This window comes from Ranitomeya imitator, chromosome 3 (genome assembly GCF_032444005.1).
Source record: "Ranitomeya imitator isolate aRanImi1 chromosome 3, aRanImi1.pri, whole genome shotgun sequence".
NCBI classification, from domain to species: Eukaryota; Metazoa; Chordata; class Amphibia; order Anura; family Dendrobatidae; genus Ranitomeya; species Ranitomeya imitator.
The window spans coordinates 234441094-234462387 of record NC_091284.1 but is presented as its reverse complement, the minus strand read 5'-3'; the positions used below and the strand labels follow the sequence as shown (position 1 = coordinate 234462387).

Here is a 21294-nt window from a genome sequence, read left to right as displayed (position 1 = left end):
TCTCTGCTCCTCCTCACTGCTGGTGATATCTCTCCAAATCCTGGTCCTCCTCACCACATTCCCACAGTCATTTCTACCTCCCATCCACGCTCTATCACAACCTTCCGTAACCTCTCTAACCTTATACCCATTCACCCAGCCCCCGCTTCCAAAGTCCCACTAACAGGAGCTCTGTGTAACGCTCGCTCTGTCTGCAGCAAGCTTTCCTACATCCATGATCTTTTTGTTACTACCACTTTCCTTCCTCGCCATCACTGAAACCTGGCTCACCCCTTCTGACACAGTCTCCCCTGCTGCACTCTCTTACGGTGGCTTCCACCTTTCTCACACACCCCGTCCCAGCAGCAAACATGATGGAGGAGTTGGTTTTCTCCTGTCAGATAACTGCTCCTTCACCCCAATCCCACTGCCACCCTCTGTTACCCTCCCTTCCTTTGAGGTGCACACTGTGCGCATCTACTCCCCCTCCAACTGGCTGTCATCTACCGCCCCCAAGGCCAGCCACCACCTTCTTTGACCACTTCACCACCTGGCTACTTCATTTCCTTTCTGCGGACATCCCCACTATCATCATGGGCGACTTCAACATCCCCATTGACACTTCCCTCTCAGCTGCCACTAACGTCTAACTCTCACTTCCTCCTTCGGCCTCACTCAATGGTCTTCTGCAGCCATTCACAGATGGTCACACACTGGACCTCATCTTCACCCGTCTCTGCTCCCTATCTAACCTCTCTAACTCACCTCTTCCACTCTCTGACCACAACCTTCTCACATTCTCATCTCTCTCCACTCCATGTCTACAATCCCCACCCCACAAACTTTCACACCCTCACAGAAATCTTAAATATCTTCACCTACATTCATTTTCTGAATACCTCCTCCCTTTCACAGACATAAGTTCCATACACAATGCGGATGACGCTGCTGCTCTATATAACACCACAATAGCTGTAGCTTTGGAATCTGCTGCCCTACTTACATATACCAAAGATCGCAAAATAAACAGACAGCCCTGGCACACCAGCCTGACCAAAGAACTGAGGCGAGCTTCCAGGGCTGCTGAGCGCAGATGGAAAAGATCCCACTCCAACGAGCACTTCATCACATTCAAACAGTCCCTCACTACTTTCAAGACCACACTCGCCACAGCTAAACAAACCTACTTCTCATCTCTCATATCCTCCCTGTCTCATAACCCTAAACAGTTATTCAACACCTTCAATTCTCTCCTCCGTCCCCCAGCACCTCCTCCCTCCCCACTTATCTCCGCTGAAGACTTTGCCTCATTTTTCAAGCAGAAGATTGATAGCATCAGAGACAGTTTTGGCCAACAACCCCCAGAGCCCTTCCTCCTGACTTCCCAGCCCTCCACCTCCAAAACCAACTTCTCCACCATTACAGAAGATCAACTCTCCACTCTACTCTCAAGATCGCATCTCACCACCTGTGCACTTGACCCGCTCCCATCCCACCTCATCCCAAACCTCACCGCAGTCTTCATCCCAACCCTAACCCATCTCTTCAACCTATCACTAACAACTGGTGTTTTCCCCTCAAGCTTTAAACATGCCTCCATCACACCTATCCTCAAAAAGCCCTCTCTTGACCCATCCTCTGTATCTAGCTATCGCCCTATATCACTTCTCCCTTATGCCTCCAAACTACTGGAACAACACGTTTACCTTGAACTATCCTCCCATCTCTCTTCTTGCTCCCTCTTTGACCGTTTACAGTCTGGCTTCCGGTCACACCATTCCACTAAAACTGCCCTAACTAAGGTCACCAATGACCTCTTAACCGCCAAGAGCAAGCGACACTACTCTGTCCTCCTCGACCTGTCGGCTGCCTTTGACACAGTTGACCATTCCCTATTATTAGAGACCCTCTCATGGAGACTGCTTGACCCTCACATGGAGGATACTACTAGATGAGGTTTTGTCTGCCACTGCAGAATACCTTCATGAACCTGGACATTCTTTCAATCCCCTGATGAACCCCCATAACGGGGAGGGAAACGCATCGGGAAGAAAAAAGGAAGTATAAGACGATACATTATCCAGGGTGGCTATATTTTCCAATGCGCTTCATTTAAACAGGCTCAAACTTGGGAACTGCCCTTGTCAGGGCGGGAGACTTATACACGGGGCACGACAGGGGAGATAGGCTCCAACCCCCACCCCCTCCCCTTCGTCTCCCCCTTGAGGGGAAAAGGTTTACTTGTCTCTCCCCTACGCTGTGCTCTGAAAAAGCACAGAAATCTATAAGAAGGAGAGAAACGGCGTTTGGTGAGATCAAACTATTTTTTGTCTAGTGCACTGGTACGCATGAGCACCTAATTATAATTTTAAACATAAGATATTGTTTTAGAAGTATACATATTAAATGTTAAGTTTTAGAATTTAGTGGCTGGCTTTGCTGTTTTGTGAACAAAACGTTTACCTTGAACTATCCTCCCATCTCTCTTCTTGCTCCCTCTTTGACCGCTTACAGTCTGGCTTCCGGTCACACCATTCCACTGAAACTGCCATAACTAAGGTCACCAATGACCTCTTAACCGCCAAGAGCAAGCGACACTACTCTGTCCTCCTCCTCCTGTCGGCTGCCTTTGACACAGTTGACCATTCCCTATTATTACAGACCCTCTCATCCCTTGGCATCAGAGATTTGGCCCTATCCTGGATCCCATCATACCTAACAGACCGGACATTCAGCGTCTCCCACTCACACACCACCTCCTCACCTCGCCCCCTATCTGTCGGAGTCCCACAAGGTTCAGTCCTTGGGCCCCTGCTCTTCTCCATTTACACCTTTGGCCTGGGACAGCTCATAGAATCTCATGGCTTTCAGTATCTCCTCTATGCTGCTGACACACAGATCTACATCTCTGGACCAGATATCATCTCCCTACTAACCAGAATCCCTCAATGTCTGTCCACTATTTCATCCTTCTTCTCCGCTAGATTTCTGAAACTTAACATGGACAAAACAGAATTCATCATCTTTCCCCATCTCACGCGACCACCCCCTAAGGAACCTATCCATTACAGTAAATGGCTGCCCACTCTCCCCAGTCCCACAAGCTCGCTGCCTCGGGGTAATCCTTGACGCTGATCTCTCCTTCAAACCACATATCCAAGCCCTTTCCACTTCCTGCCGACTTCAACTCAAAAATATTTCACGAATCCGTTCATTCCTCAGCCAAGAATCTGCAAAAACCCTAGTCCATGCCCTCATCATCTCTTGCCTTGACTACTGCAACCTCCTGCTCTGTGGCCTACCCTCTAACACTCTCGCACCCTTCCAATCTATTCTAAACTCTGCTGCCCGACTAATCCACCTGTCCCCCTGCTATTCCCTGGCCTCTCCACTCTGTCAATCCCTTCACTGGCTCCCCATTGCCCAGAGACTCCAGGACAAAACCCTAACCATGACGTACAAAGCTATCCACAACCTGTCTCCTCCATACATCTGTGACCTCGTCTCCCGGTACTTACCTACATGCAACCTCCGCTCCACACAAGATCTCCATCTCTACTCCCCTCTTATCTCCTCTTCCCACAATCGTATACAAGATTTCTCTTGCGTATCACCCCTACTCTGGAACCCTCTACCACAACACATCAGACTCTCGCCTACCATCGAAACTTTCAAAAAGAACCTGAAGACCCACCTCTTCAGACAAGCCTACAAACTGCAGTAACCACCGATCGACCAAACCGCTGCATGACCAGCTCTATCCTCACCTACTATATTCTCACCCATCCCTTGTAGATTGTGAGCCTTTGCGGGCAGGGTCCTCACTCCTCTTGTACCAGTTATGACTTGTATTGTTTAAGATTATTGTACTTTTTTTTACTATGGATACCCCTCCTCACATGTAAAGCACCATAGAATAAATGGCGCTATAACAATAAATAATAATAATAATAGTGGTCCAGCCATCTTGAGGGAATGGGGGACAGATAAAGGCTGCCTGAGCTAGTTACCATCCAATAGTTGTAATGCTTTTGGGGACGATGGAGTTTGATGGAGAGTTATTGTCAAATAAATATTGAGTGGGCTGTATATAAAAGGATTTTGATTAGGGAACATGATAGGCCACTCTAAACAGATGTATTTTTAGGGAGTGCCTAAAACTGTACAAGTTATCTTGGGGTAGAGTATTCCAGACTATTGGCACAACGCGGGAGAAGTTTTGGAGTCGGGAGTGGGAGGAACGGATTAGTGTGGATGTTAGTCGAAAGTCGCTTGTGGAGAGTAACGAGCAGGTAGGTTGATAAACAGCAATGAGGGGGTGCGTCGCACTGTGGAGAGCTTTGTGGGTGGAAACAAGCAGTTTAAGTTGCATCCTGTAATGTATGGGCAGCCAGGGCAATGAGTGGCAAAGCGTGAACATGTCCGGGTACTGATTTGCCAGAAAGATGACCCTGGCTGCTGCGTTAAGGATGGACTGGAGAGGGGAAAGTTGAGTGAGGGGGGGCCAATTAGTAGAGCATTACAGTAGTCAAGGTGGGAGAGAATCAGGGTAACAGTGATGGTTTTTGTTGTTCCCATGGTGAGAAAAGGGTGGATTCTAGAGATGTTCTTTAGGTTTAAGCGGCAAGAGCGGGCAAGAGATTGTATATGGGAGGTGAAGGAAAGATTGGTGTCAAACATAATACAAACATAAGACAGCGTGCCTGCTGCCTAGGTGTTATTGTGGTGTCACCCGCGGAGAGGGAAATGCCAGATTTAGGGGGGGAGGGGTACGTAGACGTGGGAGAAGAGGAAATTCAGTTTTGGAAAGGTTGAGTTTCAGATAGAGAGCGGACATGATGTTGGAGACTGCGGACAGACATTCACTGGCGTTCTTTAGTACTGCGAGGGTAAGGTCAGGGGATGACATGTATAGTTGTGTGTCATCTGCATAAAGATGGTACTGAAAGCCAAATCTGCTGATGGTCTGTCCAACTGGGGCCGTGTAGAGAGAGAGAAGAGGGCCAAAGACTGAGCCCTGAGGGACCCCAATAGTGAGAGGAAAAGAAATGGAGCCAGCGAACAATACACTGAAGGAGCGGTCAGAAAGATAGGAAGAGAACTAGGATAGAGCAGTGTCCTTTACAGCTATTGATTGGAGCATGAAGAGTAGGGAATGGTGGTCAACAGTGTCGAGAGCTGCAGAGAGGTCAAGAAGACTGAGCAGAGATTGGTCACCGTTATGTTTTGCTGTCAAAAGGTCATTGGTCACTTTGATGAAGCTAAATACAAGGCAATCCTGGAGGAAAACCTGTTAGAGGCTGAAAAAGACTTGACCCTGGGGAGTAGTTGCTAAAAGTATTGCCAGAGCTACAAGGGAATGGTTTAGATCAAAGCATATTCATGTATTTGAATGGCCCAGTCACAGTCCAGACCTAAATCTCATTGAGAATCAGTATCTAGACTTTATAATTGCTGTTCACAGACGCTCTCCATCTATTTTCATCGAACTAGAGCTAGTTTGCAAAGAATGAGCAACAATTTCAGCCTCCATATGTGCAGAGCTGGTAGTGAAATACCCCAAGAGATTTGCAGCAGTAATTGCAGCAAAAGGTGGTTGCACAAAACATTAACTCAGGGGGGCTGAATACAAATGAATGTCACAATTTTCAGATTTATATTAAAACGTTTAGAAACCATTTATCACATCCTTTGCACTTCACAAATACTTCACAAAAACACATCACATAAAATACATTTAAGTTTGTGGGTGTAAAGTGAGAAAATGTGGAAAAGTTTATGGGGTATGAATACTTTTTCAACACACTGAATGTCCTATTTGCTGATTATCAGTCTTTAATATAAAAGGCAATGTAAACCCTGAGATTTATATTGTGCTCTTTTCCTCTTACTTGTCATAAGAATCTGGGTCCAGGGGCTCATAGGTAACTTTGTAGCACTCAATCCTCTTAAGAAAGTCATCCATCACATTCTCTCGGTCTCTCTCAGGGTAATCGGGGCTAGACACTTTCACCTCCTGTAATTACACCACGGTTCATGTTACTATATTTTTCAACGTTAAAATTCAACAATGAGAAGGCAAAGTTATGGAATTATGGACATCACAGGACTGAGGGACATGTTAATGATTTGCAAATGGTGAAAACAACATTTTCAAAACAACTTGATTTACTCACTATCAAATATGAGCGCCGCATGCAAAAATCCTTGCACATACCTGCCTTGGCTGCCATCAGTGAGGTTATTAAAGGTTATATGAAAATCTACTGCCACGCTGAATGCACTTGGGCATGCAAATTACTAAAAGCCACTGCTGGCAGCTCCCTTTGCAATTGCCGACCAATGAAATCTTAGACATGCTTGATGGGAGACAAGTCTAGAGATGCTGCAGGCAATGATAGAAAGGCTAGCCCACACAAGCTGCTCGGAGTAGCGCGACTAATATGCAGCCCTATAATAATAATAATTTTTATTTATATAGCGCCAACATATTCCGCAGCGCTTTACAAATTATAGAGGGGACTTGTACAGACAATAGACATTACAGCATAACAGAAATACAGTTCAAAACAGATACCAGGAGGAATGAGGGCCCTGCTTGCAAGCTTACAAACTATGAGGAAAAGGGGAGACACGAGAGGTGGATGGTAATGTTATGTTGTGTTATGTTGAAAAATGAATCCTGGGACACATGAAAAATGGCTGTACTACTGGTTCCATGAGCAAATCAATGCAACTCCTAGCTGTTAGCGTACATGGAATTAAGACTAGAGGGGTCTGGTTTCCATTTATTAGACCACCCCACACCATAATCCTAGGAGTAAAATCGGTGTGACATTACCTAGTGAAGGCCTTTTTAGGACGTTGTCAACGTGATCTCCAGATGGAGAATAGAAGCTGAAATAGAAGTTTATCCTCTTCAGCAATGAGTCCTGTTTTTTTTTCTAGAATGCAATGATAGTTGGAGACTGATCTGGAAGCCACGTGGGCAACACCATGTAGAGGCCCTCACGAGAGAGTGTCACACCAGTCCTGCTCCAACGGTTATGGTATGTGATGGCATAATCACAATCTACATTCCAGGTGCACAAATAGCTCAGTGTTACATTTATTTGGGTTTGGAACACGGTATGACTATCTCTCCAAAGTGTCCCAGGATCTGTTTGTCAACATTTTGCTGGTGCTACTGTGACTAGCTTGTGTTGCCTAAACCTGTTACTATGGTTTGAAGTGTCTCTGGACTTGCCTCCCATAAAGCAGTTCTGGGACATCATTCGTCGGCAAATGCAAAAGGGAGCTACTATGAAAACCAAAATAAATAAGCCCTAAAAGATAACTTTCATTTAAATTCCTCTTTAAAAAAAACTCAAAAAAGTCTAAAAGCTTAAAGGGAACCTGTCACCCCCCCAGGGCCAATTAAAGTAAAATAGCCACCTTCAGTAGCACTAAGGCTGCATTCTGGGAAGGTGGCTCTTATGTTTATTATCCCTAGGAACGCAGAAATAATGACTTTTATAAATTTCCCACCATACCTCTTGAGTCAGTGAGGTATGTTTTCTCCCCCTGACTCAACCGCCTCGCAGCCGTCCATCATCCTGCTCTGGCCTCCGGGCGCTGCCTTCTCTTTCTTGTGACGTCACCGGCGCCTGTAATCAGCTCTCAGGCATGCACTCTGCGCGCTGTCCGGGAACTTACATCAGGTGATGCAAGTAGATCGCGCCTGCGTGGAGCCAAGACCCCAGATCCCGCCCCACAGTGTGTTATGATGTATTCACACTTCGGGGTTGGGAATCTGGCGCCTGCGCAGTGGAGTGGGTCACCGTGCTCCATTGAATTTAGTGCCGAAGTCTTGCAAAATTTGTGAAGGCTCGCGAGACTTCGGCACTCCTATTGAGGAGCACGGTAATAAACATAAGAGCCACCTTCAGAGAATGCAGCTTTTGTGCTGCTGAAGGTGGTTATTTTACTTTAATAGGCCCTGGGCAAGTGACAGGTTCCCTTTAATAACAATTCGGTAAGAGGATAAGACAGAATGTATAGGAGTGCATAACAGTCATATACCAAGTCCAATATGGTCTAAATTACAAAAAGGATATATACTAGGGAGATAGAAATAAGACTACATTTTTTCCTACCTGGCAGCGGAGGTTGGCACCCTATGGGGAGATGAATTGGCGCCCCTGCTCTGTGTTGACTAAATCTGTCTGACCCTAAAGGAAATCCCTAACCAAGCCAACACCAATGCCCATAAAGTGTTTAAGTGCTTATAGGTTAGGGAACCTCACGATTAAACTGTTCATTTAGAGAGTGTGGAACAAACAGTTTGTAATAACGTTCTCGCTTATAACTTGGATTTAAGTTTTTGGGAGAATGTACCTCCTAGACAGATATAGATTCTGCTGACCAGTTAAAGGTGAACACATGTGTCTCTGGATTAGTCTAGACCAGTGTTTCTCAACTCCGGTCCTCAAGAGCCACCAACAGGTCAAGTTTTCAGGATTTCCTTAGTATTGCACAGGTGATAATTGCATCACCTGCTCAAGCATTAATTCTATCACCTGTGCAATACTAAGGAAATCCTGAAAACATGAACGGTTGGTGGCTCTTGAGGACTAGAGTTGAGAAACACTGGTCTAGACATAGGTTAGTGGAGTTTCTAGGTACCATTGATGTGTACAACTCACGTCCTCATGTACTATTATGATGAAGCAAATAAAGAACCACAGTAACAAGCCACTGTCATAAAAATAGAGTCAAGAAATATTTCAAAAGTACAAAAATGTATCAACGTTCGTTGTAAATATAGAGCGGACATGGTTATGATAGGCATTCTAGTAAATACCCATCAGATTTATTTATTTTTTTAATCTTGGCTTTTAGACTTGGAGTTTTTTTTAAGAGGAATATAAAAAAAGTTATCTTTTAGGTCTGATTTATTTTGGTTTTCATATTCATATCAGACCTGCTATATTTGGTTCTGTTTTTTTCTACTTTTAAAGGGAGCTACTAGCAGTGTCTCTTGATGATTTGTGCACACAAGTGTATTCAGCATGGCAGAGCAATCCTCAGACAACCATGTCTGAGCTACCAGGATGGTATATACAGTATAAATCTGTGCTGATATATACTGTAACTAGGTATATTCAGAATAGACAAAGATAGCAGTATAAATCTGTGCTGATATATAACTAGGTATATACAGAATAGACAAAGATAGCAGTATAAATCTGTGCTGATATATAACTAGGTATATAGAGAATAGACAAAGATAGCGGTGCCCCTCACCAGTACACACCAGTCTCTGCATTACAAATGACCCCGAGTTATAGATACCTCACCACTATAACAGCAATCTGCACCCTAATCATGATGTCCACAAAAACATTAATGTTACAGGCACAGGAGTTTATTAATAACTAGATAGTGGCCCGATTCAAACGCATTGGGTATTCTAGAATATGCATGTCCACGTAGTATATTGCCCAGCCACGTAGTATATTGCCCAGCCACATAGTATATTGCCCAGCCACGTAGTATATTGCCCAGCCACGTAGTATATTGCCCAGTGACGTAGTATATTGGCCAGCCACGTAGTATATTGCCCAGTCATGTAGTATATTGCACAGCCACGTAGTATATTGCCCAGTGACGTAGTATATTGGCCAGCCACATAGTATATTGCCCAGTCATGTAGTATATTGCACAGCCACGTAGTATATTGCCCAGTGACGTAGTATATTGGCCAGCCACATAGTATATTGCCCAGTCATGTAGTATATTGCACAGCCACATAGTATATTGCCCAGTCATGTAGTATATTGCACAGCCACGTAGTATATTGCCCAGTCATGTAGTATATTGCACAGCCACATAGTATATTGCCCAGTCATGTAGTATATTGCCCAGTCACGTAGTATATTGCCCAGTGACGTAGTATATTGGCCAGCCACATAGTATATTGCCCAGTCATGTGGTATATTGCACAGCCACGTAGTATATTGCCCAGTCATGTAGTATATTGCACAGCCACGTAGTATATTGCCCAGTCATGTAGTATATTGCACAGCCACGTAGTATATTGCCCAGTCACGTAGTACATTGCGCAGCCACGTAGTATATTGCCCAGTTACGTAGTATATTGTCCAGCCACGTAGTATATTGCCCAGTCATGTAGTATATTGCCCAGTCACGTAGTATATTGCACAGCCACGTAGTATATTGCCCAGTCACGTAGTATATTGCGCAGCCACGTAGTATATTGCCCAGTTACGTAGTATATTGCCCAGTTACGTATTATATTGTCCAGCCACGTAGTATATTGCCCAGCCACGTAGTATATTGCCCAGTCACGTAGTATATTGCGCAGCCACGTAGTATATTGCCCAGTTACGTAGTATATTGCCCAGTTACGTAGTATATTGCCCAGTTACGTAGTATATTGCCCAGTTACGTAGTATATCGCACAGCAACGTAGTATATTGCCCAGTCACGTAGTATATTGCGCAGCCACGTAGTATATTGCCCAGTTACGTAGTATATTGCCCAGTTACGTAGTATATCGCACAGCAACGTAGTATACAGCACAGAGCCATGTAATATATTGGCCAGTAACGTAGTATATTGCGCAGCCACGTAATATATTGCCCAGTTACGTAGTATATTGCCCAGTTACGTAGTATATTGCCCAGTTACGTAGTATATTGCCCAGTTACGTAGTATATCGCACAGCAACGTAGTATACAGCACAGAGCCATGTAATATATTGGCCAGTAACGTAGTATATTGGCCAGTCACGTAGTATACAGCACAGAACCACGTAGTATATTGCACAGCGAAGTAGTATACAGCACAGAGCCACGTAGTATATTGCCCAGCTACGTAGTATATTGCCCAGCCAGGTTTGGCACAGGTGAAAAAAAAAAAACAAACAAAAAAAACCATATACTCACCTTTCCGAAGGCCCGTTGTAGTCCACGGCAGCTTGCGGTCCCAGGGTTGGTATCACAGCGCAGGACCTGTGATGACGTTGCGGTCACATGACCGTGACATCATGGCAGGTCTTTCTAGCGCAGGCATGCAGGGCCTGTGATGACGTCGCGGTCACATGACCGTGACGTCATGGCAGGTCCTTCTGCCATACCATCTTTGCCACCGGAAACTGCAGCGGAAGATGGCGGCCGGCGGGAGTGGCTCAGCGTACAACAGAGGGTGAGTATAGCAGGTTTTTTGTTTTTTTTAAATTATTTTTAACATTACTTTTTTACTATTGATGCCGCATAGGCAGCATCAATAGTAAAAGGTTGGGGACACACAGGGTTAATAGCGGCGATAACGGAGTGCGTTACCCACGGCATAACGCGGTCCGTTACTGCCGGCATTAACCCTGTGGTAGCGGTGACCGGAGGGGAGTATGCGGGCGACAGGCACTGACTGCGGGGAGTAAGGAGCGGCCATTTTCTACCGGACTGTGCCCGTCGCTGATTGGTCGCGGCAGCCATGACAGGCAGCTGGCGAGACCAATCAGCGAATGAATAAACGTGACAGAAGGACAGACACAAGTGACCCTTAGACAATTATATAGTAGATAGCAATATTCACACAGACAGGTAGTCCATAACTATAAGGTTATTCTCAGTACTTTTCACTTACTTCAGCATCTCATTAAAAACTAGAAAGTGCCGGTCTCCGCTGCTTTGTTAGTGACTTCACTCTTCCGGGAACACTGACCTTCAGTGACCGGTTTATACCGACAACGTGCATCGTGTTCCTGAAGACAATGACTAACATCAGACAGCTTTCCAACAACCTTCATTATTCACTCACCATAATATTAGCAGCAATTACTTCTGGATCATCACATTCAGACTCCACAAAAAACACCTTGTGAACAGAAAAAAGAAAAAAGAATGATCAGCATATAAGGGTGTAGAGATCCATACAGAACATTGCTGCAGCTGAGTCTCACAATTAGGTAAATCAATGACGAGGGGTACAGGATTCTCACAATAAAATCTTCTATACCAGACCTGGGAAAGCTGGAGCGTGTAGGCCACATCCACCCTCTGGCTGCTCACGTCCGGCCCGCAGATCCGAGACAGCTGAAGGGCTGGAACAGTGGCCCACAGGCCGCACCATGCCCTCCCACGCTCGCTATCCACCCGCCGTCTTCATCCTCAGGATGCAAACAGCGGTGAATACATTGGTGGAGTCTGGGGATGCTGCCTCCATCTAACACCAATCAGCGAGTGAGAAAGCAGACATCATAATGCGTCATTTCATGGCGCCGCTGCTGAGGCTCCCTGTACAGGAGAAAGGAGCAGAGAGCCATGGAAACGGGAGCGAGGCGAGCATGTGTTGGTTTTTTTTCTCAAGTGTATGGGATATTTTTATGTCCATAGGAAGCTATGTGGGGGGCCTCATACGGTATATAGGAGGCTACGTGGGACACATGCTGAATATAAGAGGATACATGGGACACATGCTGTATATAAGAGGCTACGTGGGACACATGCTGAATATAAGAGGCTACGTGGGACACATGCTGTATATAAGAGGCTACGTGGGACACATGCTGTATATAGGAGGCTACGTGGGACACATGCTGTATATAAGAGGCTACGTGGGACACATGCTGAATATAAGAGGCTACGTGGGACACATGCTGTATATAAGAGGCTACGTGGGACACATGCTGTATATAGGAGGCTACGTGGGACACATGCTGTATATAAGAGGCTACGTGGGACACATGCTATATATAAGAGGCTACGTGGGACACATGCTGTATATAAGAGGCTAAGTTGGACACATGCTGTATATAAGAGGCTACGTGGGACACATGCTGTATATAAGAGGCTACGTGGGACACATGCTGTATATAAGACGCTACGTGGGACACATGCTGAATATAAGAGGCTACGTGGGACACATGCTGTATATAAGAGGCTACGTGGGACACATGCTGAATATAAGAGGCTACGTGGGACACATGCTGTATATAAGAGGCTACGTTGGACACATGCTGTATATAAGAGGCTACGTGGGACACATGCTGTATATAAGAGGCTACGTGGGACACATGCTGTATATAAGAGGCTATGTGGGACGCATGCTGTATATAAGAGGCTACGTTGGACACATGCTGTATATAAGAGGCTACGTGGGACATGCTGTATAAGAGGCTACGTGGGACATGCTGTATAAGAAGCTATGTGGGACACATGCTGTATAAGAGGCTATGTGGGATACATGCTGGATATTAGAGGCTATGTGGGGCACATGCTATAAACAAGATGCTATGTGCAGCTCACGCTGTATATAAGAGGCTATATGCAGCTCAATCTGAATATAAGAGGCTATGTGCGGCTCATGCTGTACATGGGAGGCTATGTTGTGTTCACACTGTATATGGAGGCTATGTTGGGGTCTCAGCTAAATATTAAGTGATACAATTAATATTAAAATAAATTATAATATATTAATATTGGGCAAAACTTATTTTAGCCTATCTGTTGCAGGTAAAAAATGAACAGTATTTAGCTGTAGGTACCATGCATCAAGAAAAATTCATAAGAATGCATGATGCCTACAGTGAAACATGGAGGTGGCAGTGTCCTTATGTGGGGCTGGATGAGTGATGTTGGTGTCAGAGTTAGATTTTTTTGATGGCATAATGAAATCACGTAGGTACAGCTCTATTTTGAAAAAAAAAAAAGTTGCTGCCATCACTCCATGAGCTTGCCACACGTGCACTTTTACAAGATGACACTGATCACACATTTGTTGCATTTCTGAAGAAGAACCGGGTAAAAGTGATTCAGAGGCCAACTAGGTCTCCTGATCTGAACGCAATCGAACCCCTATGGGGAATTCTAAAGAGACAAGTTGAGCCTCACTCTCCATCCAGCATCCATGCTCTAAAAGAGATCATTCTTGACGAATGGAAAAAAGATAGATGTTGTAATACTAATTTATATGAAATGCGCAATAAAATTTGCAACAAATTTTGAATGTTACAGATCTATATTTGCAGTGGAAAAATCCAGAGCAAGTGGACAATGGTCTAAAAGTAGGAGATTGCTTTCTTTGCATAATCATAAAGAGCTGATATGAAGCTTGGTGATGTTCACACCAATCTTGATGAGGTGCTGTGCTTGAGTCAGACGCTCCCTCATATTCCTCATAATGAATCAGGTACGTCTGACAAGTGTCATGTGCCTTGCCACAAATCTAATTCCAGTCAGAGACTGGAGTAAGCTTTCAGTCATACGGAAAGCCAAAATTCATCATGAATTAGAGGAGCTGTGGTGTTGCGCTCCTGTCCTACCCATTTTGGCTGAGCTGAGGGAAACTAGTATTATAAAAAAAAAATTCGCAACTCCATGTTGCTCAAAAATGTAACAAATATTCAAAGTGATTTACATCAGAATTTGGGAATTTGGGCCCCTGTGTTGCATGCTACCTCCTAACGATAAGCTGAAAACAACTAGGATTTTCCATATTGCGCCAATGTATTTCACACCACATCTGTAGATTGTGAGCCTTCGCGGGCAGGGTCCTCTCTCCTCCTGTACCAGTTATGACTTGTATTGTTTAAGATTATTGTGCTTGTTTTTATTATGTATACCTCTCCTCACATGTAAAGCGCCATGGAATAAATGGCGCTATAACAATAAATAATTTGCATAATTGTGATTGTATTATTATTATTATGATATTAGTCATTTCTAAATATTCTAAATGACAGACAAGGAAAACAAATTAAAAATTGGGCCACATTTTAGTGTCGGCGTTATGCTCCTGCTCATAATTTTCACATGGACATTTACAAGTGCAAATGACATATACTGGTGAAGACCCAAATGAAAAAGTCTCCAACCTTCAGAAACTTAAAAATTACCTTGAAAGCATTTTCCTTAGCAAAATCTAAAATAAGATCTCTTCTTTCCCGAGTTGTATTGGTGGCATCAAACACCTGCGTACATGTAATGAATATGTTATTTTACATGTTTGTACTATGCTGCGTCAGACGTCATTTTTTCAGTTCTTATTCTCTCTTATCTTCGATCTTAAAAAGGAAATCTGTCAGCAGGTTTTTGCTATGTAATCGGACAGCAGCATGAGTTTGGGACAGAGACCCTGATTCCAGTGATGCATCACTTAATATACTGGGTGCAGCAGTTATAATAGAGCCACAGTTTTTTCTTCTGAAGATTGAGCAGAGCTCAGTTGTGTATAATCCCGTCCACACCACAGCTTTCTGTATGCAAGGTACACTGACACAAAGCTGCTCATTAGTGCTGGGGCTGTGGTTGGACTAGGAGGCAAGAAACCAGTTGTCCTCTTTTGATCATCTCCTGCTAAAAAAATAAAGATTGTATCAAAACAGCAAAACACAGTCTAGTAAGTGACACATCGCTGGAATAAGGGTGTTTGGTCCTACATTATGATGGTGCTCTCAGATTACGTAGCAAAAAGCTGGTGGCAGATTCCCATTAAAGGGGTTGTCCAATATTATAATAGGTCCCCTGAGGATGAGAAGATCATATGTTATAGCTGAATGGAGCGTCCAGCTGCTCCTTTAGAAATTGGCCAAAAACATCTGCCGCACCTATCACTATAGTCGGGTTCATACGAAGATCCAATAGGTATGGGGGCCTGGATTACTGGAGGTTGGGGGAAATGTTGATCGTGAATGTCAGAGTTCAGACTGCCGATCGCTTTGTTCTCCAAGAGGTAAGCATAAACCAAAGTATATTATGTTTTGGAGGAACTACATCACCATTATGTTACAAATACAACATTATTACACTTTCAACGTCGATATTTTCCATTTTGATGTGCGACCCCCTAGTCACCAAAGTTTACTCCAGGGCGCTCCAGTCCTAGACATAGCAAGTGACCACCCCTGTCCATCAACCTCCTCTACTGCAAAACAGACAGTTTCTGTACAATGTTTTTCATTGGAGGAGTCGTACAGTATGCGGAAAAGGCTTTACTGATAAGGAAGGAATACGTCACCATGTAAAACATCAGCTTTGAACTCCTAATAGGCTTTATATTAGTAAGCTGCAAATGATATGTGTTGTGGTTTTACACAAGGTAACAGGAAAAAGAAAAAAAAAAAAGCATAAAAAAAGCCGGATTACGTACCGGTAATGCTCTTTTAATGAGTCCACGACAGCACCCCACATGAGAGAGAGGGATCCGCCCATAGGAACAGGAAACCTACAGAATAAAAGGAGGCGGTCCCCTCTCCTCCTCAGTTTAGTTACAGAGTATAAAAAGGGGAACCGCAAAAGTGTTAGTATTCATTCTTATTCAGTCACATAAATTTCTTAACTCTATACAACCATTATTTGTGACCTTAAAGGAAAGAGCTGTGCATAATTTAGGGAGGGTAATACATGGGTGCTGTCGTGGACTCATTAAAAGAGCATTACCGGTACGTAATCCGGCTTTTTACCCTTCGCCACGACAGCACCCCACATGAGAGATTTTCAGAGAGTCATTATTTGGGTGGGATTACTGTATTAAGAACAGCTCTACCAAAGGTCAGATCAGAAGATGTAGATAGATCAAGTCTATAATGGTTGTAGAAGGTAGAAGGTGTAGACCAAGTTGCAGCCTTACATATTAAATGGATCGGTACATCTGCTTGTTCCGCCCAGGAGGAAGCCATGGCTCGTGTTGAGTGCGCTTTTATACCCACTGGAGGAATCTCGCCTTTTGACGTATAGGCCAAGCAGATAGCCTCTCTGATCCACCGAGATATGGTAGCTCTCGTGACCCCATGTCCTTTCTTGTGGCCCTGAAAGGAGATAAACAGAGCCCTACTCTCCCTCCATGTCTGACACCTTTCTATATAAGTCAGGATGGCTCTTCTGACATCTAAGGTGTGGAACTTATGATGTTCTGGAGTTACAGGTGAATCAAAAAAGGAAGGGAGAAATATTTCTTGTGACCTGTGGTAGGTGGACGCTACTTTAGGGAGGTATGAGGGGTCTGGTTTCAGGACTATCCGATCATGAAATATCAGTAAGAAAGGTGGGTCTACTGATAGGGCCTGGATGTCACTAACCCGTCTAGCTGAGGTTAGGGCTACTAGTAAGGCTACTTTATATGTTAGGATTTTTAAAGGTATTGAATCTAATGGTTCAAATGGAGAGCTTGTTAAGGCCTCTAATACTAGATTTAAATCCCACGGAGGTAGACGGGGAATATGGACCGGTTTACTACGTTCACAAGATTTTATGAATCTGGAGATCCACCTATTAGCTGCTATATTGCATCCATATAGGGCTCCTAATGCCGAGACCTGAACTCTTAAGGTATTTACAGATAGTCCTAACTCTCGGCCTTTTTGCAAGAACTCTAGGATAGGTGTGAGTGGAACTTGCTTAGTGAACGGTACCGTGTAGAAGTCTAAAAATTTATTCCATACCCTACTATATATTAGGGTGGTAGATCTTTTCCTGCTCAATAAGAGGGTGTTTACTAGTTCTGTTGAGAACCCTCTGGAACTTAATAGTTGCCTCTCAAATTCCACGCCGTCAAGTGAAGACCTTTCACTTGCGGGTGGAAAAAGGGGCCTTGGTACAGCAGCTCCTTGTCTGATGGGAGGATCCAAGGATCGCATAGGCACATGGTCTGGAGACAAGAGAACCATGGTCTTTTCGGCCAGAATGGTGCAATGAGGATTACTCTTGCCTGTTCCCTCCTGATCTTTCTGATCACTAGAGGAATCAGAGACATTGGAGGAAAGGCATATGCCAGTCTGAACCGCCAAGGATGGTGGAGAGAGTCCAACATATCTGGGTGATCCCTGGTGTTCAGGGAAGCGAACCTTTGTACTTGCCGGTTGTCTCTTGTGGCAAATAGGTCGATTTGTGGTATCCCCCATGCTTCTGTTAATCTTCTGAATATGGATTTGTTTAAGGTCCATTCTCCTTGACGCAACTCGTTTCTGCTGAGGTAGTCTGCCCTGATGTTCTCTACACCTTTGATGTGCAGGGCTGTTAAGGATGTTAGATGAGCCTCTGCCAGCTGAAAGATGTTTGCAGCTATGGTCATCAGACTTCCTGACTTTGTACCACCCTGACGGTTCAAGTATGCCACTGCGGTGGAATTGTCTGAGTAAATTCTTACATTTGTTCCATGAATCTGCGGAAGAAAATGATATAAGGCACATTCTATTGCTTTTAACTCCTTCCAGTTGGAGGAACATATTAATTCTGTCTGATCCCAAGTATTTTGGGCCAGATTGTCTTCCATATGTGCTCCCCACCCAATAGGGCTGGCGTCGGTGGTAATTATTTTAGACGGGTCTATTATCCATGGCACACCTCGTGATAGGTGGTCCATGTCTAGCCACCAGGATAGCGATTCTAAGACATTACTGGAAAGAGTTATTCTACTTTCTAGATAACCGTCTTTCCCCTGAGCCGACAATACTTCGTACTGCAATTGACGGGTATGGAATTGTGCCCAAGGTACAGCAGGGATACATGATGATAATGACCCCAGTAAGGACATGGCCTTCCTTAGTGTCATGTAGGGTTTGCGTATTGCGTCTGATACCTTTGATTGTATAGTCAACCTCTTTGACTGAGGAAGAAAGCATTTCTGACTTACGGAGTCTAGCTGGATTCCTAGAAATGTCTGAACGGTTTCTGGATTCAGCCGAGATTTTTCGAAGTTGACGATCCAACCTAACTCCTGTAGGGACGAGATCGTATTAGATAAACGAGTTTTACATTGAAGTGCAGAGCTTCCTACCACTAGAAAGTCATCTAGGTAGGGTATTATCAAGGTATCTCGTTGGCGTAGATGAGCCATCACTTCTAGTATCACCTTAGTGAAGACGCGGGGAGCCATAGAAAGCCCAAATGGCATTGCAACATATTGAAAGTGACGAACCTTTCCCTCCAGGGTGACTGCTACCCTTAGGTACTGCTGATGTTCGGCATGTATGGGAAGATGGTAATAGGCGTCCTTTAAGTCTATTCCGGCCATGACACACCTAGGGAATAAGAGTTTTATGGTAGAACTAATGGATTCCATTTTGAAGGTATGATTACGCAGGAAAGAATTTAATTTTTTAAGATTTATGATGGTTCTAAATGAACCATCTGGTTTATTAATCAGGAATAAAGGGGAGTAGAACCCTTTCCCTTTTTGATCCTGGGGAACTTCAATCAGGACTTTCTTAGATAGAAGAGATAGGATCTCTATTTCTAGAGCCCTCTGTTGGTCCTGACCTTTTGGAGATGTTATTATGAAGGAATCCCAAGGGATTCGATCAAATTCTAATTTAAGGCCGTATTGCACAATGTCCAGAATCCACTGGCTGGATGTTATCTGTTCCCATTGGGGAAGAAAAAATTTTAATCTGCCGCCTACTTCCTGGTTAGCGGTATTTACGTCTCGGATTATGGGACCCGCTAAAAAAGGCACCTTTTTGCTTTGGGTCCTTCGACTCCCATCGCTCTCTTTGTTCAAGCGGCTTGTTCCTAGTAAAGGGGCGTCTCCTGAAGGCTCTCCTGTAGGATGGAAGATACTGGTTAGGGAAGCCTTTCTTCCTTTCACCTGCTTTATTCAGGAGTTCATCCAGCGTCTTCCCAAAAAGGAACTCACCCTGACAGGGAATCGCACAAAGTTTTGCTTTAGCTTGTGCGTCCCCCTTCCAATTCTTTAGCCAGAGTGCACGCCGGGCTGTGTTGACTAGGCCGGCTGACCTGGCTGCAAGACGTAGCGAGTCCACTGAGGCATCAGCTAGGAATGCTACTGCTTCTTTAATTTGAGGCAATTTCAGCAGGATAGATTCCCTCGAAGTTTTGCCTCTAATCTGTTCCTCCAATTGCTCCGTCCATACTAGTAGAGATCTTGCAGTACAGGTACTAGATATGGCGGGCCTGAACGCCCCCGTATTGACTTCCCATGACCTCTTTAGTAAAGCTTCTGCTTTACGGTCCAGCGGGTCTGTCAGGACCCCTGAATCCTCCACTGGTAGGACCGACTGTTTGGTTGTGGAGGCTACCGCAGCATCAACTTTTGGCACCTTTGACCAGGTGTTTAGGTCTTCATCGCTGAAGGGATAGCGCCTTTTAGAGGATGATGGTAAAAACCCTCTATTCTGCTTGTCCCACTCCTTTTTGACAATATCTTTGATGGTTTGTATGACGGGGAAGGACCTACGTTTCTTCTGTCCTAACCCCGCAAACATTATGTCCTGTGCTGATTTCTTTTCTTTCCCATCTGGGCACCCCATCGTGCTCCTGACAGATTTTATTAAATTGTCCACATTACTGTTGGGAAGACAAAGTCCCCCTTCAGTCTCGGATGAGCTCGGCTGAGATCCCTCTTCGTCTGAAGAAATACATACACCCTCTGACTCCGAACTAACCGGAGACCGGGACCTGCTAGGCTGACGGGTACTGGCGCTACTTGTCTGCGCCAAACCCTGCATCTCTTCTCGGATAATAGCTCTGACATCTGAGGGAGTCATGATATTTTCCTGCCGTAGAGTTTGCATGATACACTCTGCACACAGTTTTTTGGCATAATCATCCGGGAGGGGCTGCGTACATAAAGCACACTCTTTATGCTTAGATTTGTGTGTCCTTTTCTTAGTCTAGAGGAAGGATACAGGAGGAACATATATCAGCATATAGGAAGAGACTCTTTCAAAAACTCACCCAGTGAAGCTGACAGGTACCGGTTCTGGAGGCGGAATTCGTTTGGTGGTAGAACTCTTCTCTGGAGGTCGGCCACCACTCTTTGTGCTGCTCCTCGTGCTTCTCTCCCTGCTGGGAGAGCGCTGTTGCACTGCGGGCAGGTGCGCTTCGTCGGCCGGTGAAGCCATTTCACACACACCGGCCCGACGCTAGCGCTGCATTTTTAAACTTGCCGCCCATTCTCCTGCCTCCCCGGACCAACCCGGAAGTGCTCCCGCGACTTCCGGGTTAGACGCGCCGCTCTCACTCACCATGCGGCCGCCAGAGGCTATTAAGCCGGCCGCTGCAGCGCGCGCGTCCTCACAGTGCCGGCCGGACCTACGGTGACCGGACCCGGACCGTGGATGTTTGGCCAGACGAGGGGGGAGGCTGCAAGCAGGGGCTCCCCCGCCGCTGCTTCTGGTACCGCAGCCCCTGCCGTTCCCACAGAAACCGGCGCAGGCGGGTGCATGGCCCAGGGATCCTCTTCATCTGTAGGTAAGCCGGGTCCCTGTAGGAACAGGAAACCTAAACTGAGGAGGAGAGGGGACCGCCTCCTTTTATTCTGTAGGTTTCCTGTTCCTATGGGCGGATCCCTCTC

The 21294-nt window shown here is 45.1% G+C and overlaps 2 protein-coding genes across 2 annotated transcripts in view; both read right to left on the bottom strand.

The window, feature by feature from the left end:
- PFKFB2 (6-phosphofructo-2-kinase/fructose-2,6-biphosphatase 2) overlaps positions 1-21294 on the bottom strand; it is a 69910-nt gene that overhangs the window by 37219 nt on the left and 11397 nt on the right. The window contains exons 6-8 of the mRNA XM_069756281.1: positions 14879-14953; positions 11803-11859; positions 5871-5995 (exon numbers count right to left, since the gene is read on the bottom strand). Of these exons, the coding sequence (XP_069612382.1) occupies positions 5871-5995; positions 11803-11859; positions 14879-14953 (257 nt within the window). The remainder of the gene's footprint in view (positions 1-5870; positions 5996-11802; positions 11860-14878; positions 14954-21294) is intronic.
- LOC138672017 (uncharacterized) lies at positions 16134-18983 on the bottom strand. Its single transcript, XM_069760106.1, has 2 exons — positions 18898-18983; positions 16134-18696 (listed from the first exon to the last, which is right to left on the bottom strand). The coding sequence occupies exon 2, from the start codon at positions 18529-18531 to the stop codon at positions 17503-17505; it is 1029 nt and encodes a 342-aa protein (XP_069616207.1). The 5' UTR covers positions 18532-18696; positions 18898-18983; the 3' UTR covers positions 16134-17502.

Excerpts from the sequence above, each read along its gene's own strand:
- LOC138672017 (XM_069760106.1), bottom strand. The coding sequence starts at position 18,531 with ATGACACTAAGGAAGGCCATGTCCTTACTGGGGTCATTATCATCATGT.